Source organism: Cupressus sempervirens, chromosome 7 (genome assembly GCF_028749045.1).
Source record: "Cupressus sempervirens isolate cs-2001-9-10 chromosome 7, ASM2874904v1, whole genome shotgun sequence".
NCBI lineage: Eukaryota > Viridiplantae > Streptophyta > Pinopsida > Cupressales > Cupressaceae > Cupressus > Cupressus sempervirens.
Genome location: NC_143124.1, coordinates 896,448,917 through 896,453,999, shown reverse-complemented (window position 1 = coordinate 896,453,999; position 5,083 = coordinate 896,448,917). Strand labels below are relative to the sequence as shown.

General features: G+C 33.8%; 1 protein-coding gene across 1 annotated transcript; it reads right to left on the bottom strand.

Annotated features, from left to right (window-relative positions):
- Positions 1-3,184: 3,184 nt before the first annotated feature.
- LOC149550386 (uncharacterized) lies at positions 3,185-4,668 on the bottom strand. Its single transcript, XM_089795076.1, has 3 exons — positions 4,270-4,668; positions 4,030-4,170; positions 3,185-3,756 (listed from the first exon to the last, which is right to left on the bottom strand). Exons 1-3 carry the CDS (start codon positions 4,623-4,625, stop codon positions 3,285-3,287), a joined length of 969 nt encoding a protein of 322 aa, XP_089651202.1. The 5' UTR covers positions 4,626-4,668; the 3' UTR covers positions 3,185-3,284.
- Positions 4,669-5,083: the final 415 nt, after the last annotated feature.

The window sequence follows — 5,083 nt, the reverse complement described above, 5'->3', positions numbered from 1 at the left end:
TGAAGAAGAAAGTGGAAACCTTGCAACATAACCAAGAGGCCGATTGGGCTATTATTCAACACATGGAGGTGCAAATGGGAGATATCCCAAAAAAACTTAAGGATTATGAGCAGAATCTTAGAATGCTCATCAAGGAAGTGGAACAAAAATGGAGCAAGTAACCTCAAGCATCTGTGTAGCTATGGTGACATTGGGCAAAAGAGCAAATGAAGGAACCATATCTTCGGAGGGCCCTAGCAAGAGGACAAGACAGAGTTTGAGGAAGAAAGCTTTGATTGTTGCTGCTTCTTCGACTACTAACTCCATCCAGGACACAGCTAAAATTGGTAAGGAGGTAGTTAAGATGATTAGGGAACTGCAATAGTTTCCTGGGTCTTCTTTTCTGGTTGGGTTCTTGTTCAGGTCCTGTTTGCTGGTTGTTACTTCTAGTTCCTGTGTTTGGTCCTGTTTTCTGGCTTTTAGTTTTTAAACTCTATTGATGGTTCCAAGCCCTTGTAAAACTTGGGTACTTTATTTGGACTTTGTTAGTGGTTTCAGGTCCCTGTAAAACTTGATTTTGGTATTGCTTCTAGTAGGTATAAGGACTCTTTCTTGATGGGTGGCTTGTTTTTTCCTTTTTTGAGGATGTGAAAGGGTTTCGGGGTCCCTTCAAAACCTATTTTTACCGTAATCTAAAACATTATCTTAAATAATTTTATATAATAGACCTTAAATATAATCTAATTTATTATTTTATAAAAATCCAAGTCAATTGCAAAAAAAATTATATATTTACAAAACCACATAAAATAACAAATAATGAACTACAAAAATCTTTAAAAATGATCTAAGTCTCTCGTGGTGGTTTTTCTTAATGAAAAATAAAAAATTGTTAAATATGTACTATCTACTTAACACAAAAGTAGAGGGATCCTTTGATCTTTTCAACCCACAAAAGTGGGATGTCCAAAGTATGTTTAGTCTTTGTGGGTTGGAGTCATTGACAATCATTTCTTTAGGAATTATTATTCTTAGTTCTATGTTTCACTAAGGGTTGATTAATGTCCCATTCATAAATTTCCAACAAGAATTCATACGATGACATGTGTCTAATTAGTTTTTATTTTTAATTATTACCAATGTTCAGTTCTCTTGTTTTATGTTTCTTCTTATATATTTGAAAGCTTATTTCTCAACTAGTTTAAAAAATTAATTAAAATATCAGGGTTTAACGATGGGTCCTCGTCCTTTTGAAAACAATACTAGATCTAAAACATGTGTGTGTGTGTGTGTGTGGCATACAAAAATCTCTAAAAAAACTATTCTATAATCTTGAGCCCTTAATCTTAGCTTTTGTAAAACCTCTAGCTACCTTATATTCTTCATAGTATAAAAAACTCATGAGGCAAACAAAAATTAATGAATTAAAACTATCAAGAATTATAGGATCAACTAGTTCTACCTCTCACTCTTGATCACTTCTTAGCTTGGAAGGCCAATAAACATCTCAAAATCCACCAAAAGATTGCATAAGGAACTTTGCTGACAATAGTATGTATGAGCCCCCTATTTGAATTTACCAGCTCCTATGAGCCTCTGTAGCTCACTAGAATACTAATTTATTTTCTTTTAGTTGAAAATATTCCCTCTAGGTTTCTTTCCTAGGTCTTATGAGATCTAATAATTTTAAATAATTTTGGCCATGATGAAGGAGGCAAAGATACTTTATTTTGTACAAGTTATAAGTAACAACAAATAGACACAATGTGACTTTATACATCATCTAAAATCTTAAAATATCGAGGCACAACTTGTTTTTATAGATAAACAAATAAAGAACACTCCTTGTTAGCATGTTGTTTTGCTTGAAAATTTAGATTTATCATTCTTAAAATTTTCTACAATACATCTTACTTAAAACAAAAACCTTTTGTAGCTCAAAATGAAATATATTTATAATGTATTCACTTACTTTCAAAACTTTATCTTCTAGTGTTATCCATATATCATAAGATAATCCTTCTTAGGTTTTAAACTTCACATAAATTTAAATTTACCTTGAGGGAATCAAACCATATGTATTTTACATTGATAGTTAAGAATATTGTTGACACCACCTATGCATTGAAAGAATGCATCCACTCTAAACTCCATTGAAGATATACGTAATCCCTATCCTTAAAAAAATAATTGAAAAATATTTTGTCTTGAAACAAAATGCAAGAAACCAAGGTTTAAATCCCTTGAAAATACATTGTCCCAGGATCAAGGCCCATTCTCTTAGATATAAGTTTTACCATCTTTTATTTGATACAAGCACAAACAAACCTAGACAATAAAGTATATCTCTATTGCACCTTTGATATTCTTAGACCAGATCGATATTTCCATAATTAAGTAGCTTGAGCCATAGAGAATGAAATATTTACATTAAACCTCCATTTGTGAACTTCTCTTCATTATAAATGACTTCTTTATCTAGAGATGATTAGATTCTCACCTACACCTAGTATTATCTCCATATAATGGTTTTGGGAAATGAAAACTTGCATCATAGCCTTACTTGCTATGTTAGATGTATCTAAACCTTCTAGATATCATATCACATTATAGCATTTAACAATCGTAATGATACTAACTTCAATGTGGCCTCTTGAATACCTTCAAGAATCATGTTTGTAAAAAGTATTAAGAAACACTCCCTTCCAAAACTTACAAAAATAAAGCCCTAACTCTTATACAACTACTAGATGTTGATATTCATCATTGATCTCCTTCAACAACTAATCTACCATATGAAAGAGCTAAATAAAATCTCCATTACTTCAAATACTTATCCTCTTAAGAATAAAAAACAAAAGGAAAGTTAATTTAAATAAACCACATTTTTCAGTTTCTATACAGTGATTAATACAATTCCCATTTCACTTCTCAAGAAAGAAAACGACCATGTAAGTTGCTAACCAAAGAATTCCTTTAACAAAAGCAACTTTTTATTTGCTTGGGCTAATCAAGTCATAATTATAACCCAAAAAAAATTTAAAAAAAACCTGTATATGAACCTGTATGACAACGTAGCTTAATAGCACTTTGGCTCACCATTGGTCTCTTTCTACTTAGAGTACGTGGAAATCATATTAAAAAATGCTTAATCCCTGTATACTAGAAATGTATGAAAGAAATATCCTACAGCAGGCCAAGATAATAACAAAAATTGAAATGAAATGGAAACGAACGCATGATTACAAAGAAGAGATCGCTCAGTAGAAGAATTATCTAGAAAAACCAGAGTTAGAAACTATCATTCATGAATTGGGCCATTCAGTCATAGAATTGGACCAATCGAAGAGGTTGAATGGATCGACCATTGTACTGCCATCATCCTCCTCGGAATGATTAGCGAAATCCAATTCTGGAGGCTCCCCAAAATCTGCAAATAAATTGTCCTCCTCCGCCACATAATCATCTGGAAGATCCCCTTCCACTTCCTCGATCGAAGTGTCCACAATTTCTGATTTGGGTCTCTGCAAATTTTCTTGGGATTCATTCTGCGTGGAATGTGAATCATGATGATGATTTTCTGAATCTGAATTGTGGGGAAGAAGCGAAGAACTTGAAGTCTGTGCGGAGGATCGTAAATGAGATCCTCGATGTGCGGGCAATGCGTGGTTGTGATCTTCAGCGTATGTGATGAGAAGCATGGTGGGATCTCTGAAGCTCCGCTCAATCTGCTTCCTTGCCGGGCATCCTTTCGAGCTACTGCACCTGTAGTACCCCCTGTTCATCATTTCATTGATTCAACTTTCATAAAAAATGGATCTTGGTGAAATATTTAGTATAAAAATTGGATCTTGGCACAATATTTGGTATAAAAATTGGATCTCGGTGGAATATATGGTATAAAAATTGGATCTTGGCGGAATGTTGAGCATAAAAATTGAATCTTGGATCTATATTTGTTTCAAGTCTTGCATTCCATACACAGTTCATTAGTTTTTGACATTTTCAAGATGGGATCTTGATTTTTTCCGGCAAGAAAATATGGTATACCTGGGATATGGTGAGCCTTTGATGGGTTTTTGCCCATATTTACGCCACGACCAATGATCTGAAGAAACCCCGGCGCCGCCCTGTTTATTCCATGATCCTTCTTCCATTGGAACTTGCATGATTCTTCTTTGCAGACTCTTCCTGGCAACGACCGGATTCATCAATGAAATGAAAAATGAAAATGAAAATTGAGCGAGGCCTTCTTATTACAGGTAGAAAAATGCATTAAATCATACCAACCTTTTTTTGATACCCGGAATTTTGTTAGTTGAACTGGAGGGATTATTGGGTGATTTACAATCTACAGATTCAGTATTCTCAGAACTGGAAGGTTCCTGTTTCGTATTGGGAGGAATTTGATGAAGGATTTTATCACACCCTTGCTTGTTCTTGGAGAATAGATTAGTTGGGTTAGGGAGAGCATTTTGCACAGAAGCTTCAGATTCTCCCAGAAAATAATCATCATCGTGAATGGCCGCACCAGAGCTGGTGAGTAGATGAGTGAAAGAACCAGGGTTCGAATCGAACGGCGTACTGCTGATGAATCTTCTCTCTCCAAACTCTGATCCGTCGGACATCTTACACCAAGTTCCCATTCAGCTAGCCGAAGAAAATTGTACAGAGATTTTGTGGTTAATAAATTCTCCACATCCCTTTAGAGACAACAGTAGGTTTTCATAGCTATTATTTAATTAAAAATATAGTAATAATAGTTTAATATTTTTATTATAAATCTAGGGCCATTCTTTAACATCGCATTTTAAGGGAAAATTAAATTAAGAAAAATTAAGTTAACTATTTAATGTTTTTAGTGTAGGAATCAAGCTTAGCATGTGAGGTCAGTGACAAGGAACTTCGTTTTTGCATTTCGAATTCAACGACCCAACAATGATATTATAAATTTGTCAATTTTTTTTGTTTTTGTTGTACACTATATACTCTTTCATCACCTTTCATTTATTGGATTCATACCTCCCAATACATGACATTACATTCTATTGTCAAACTGTTATTTAATACTTTTAAGTTGAGAAACATATCAAACATCACTCAC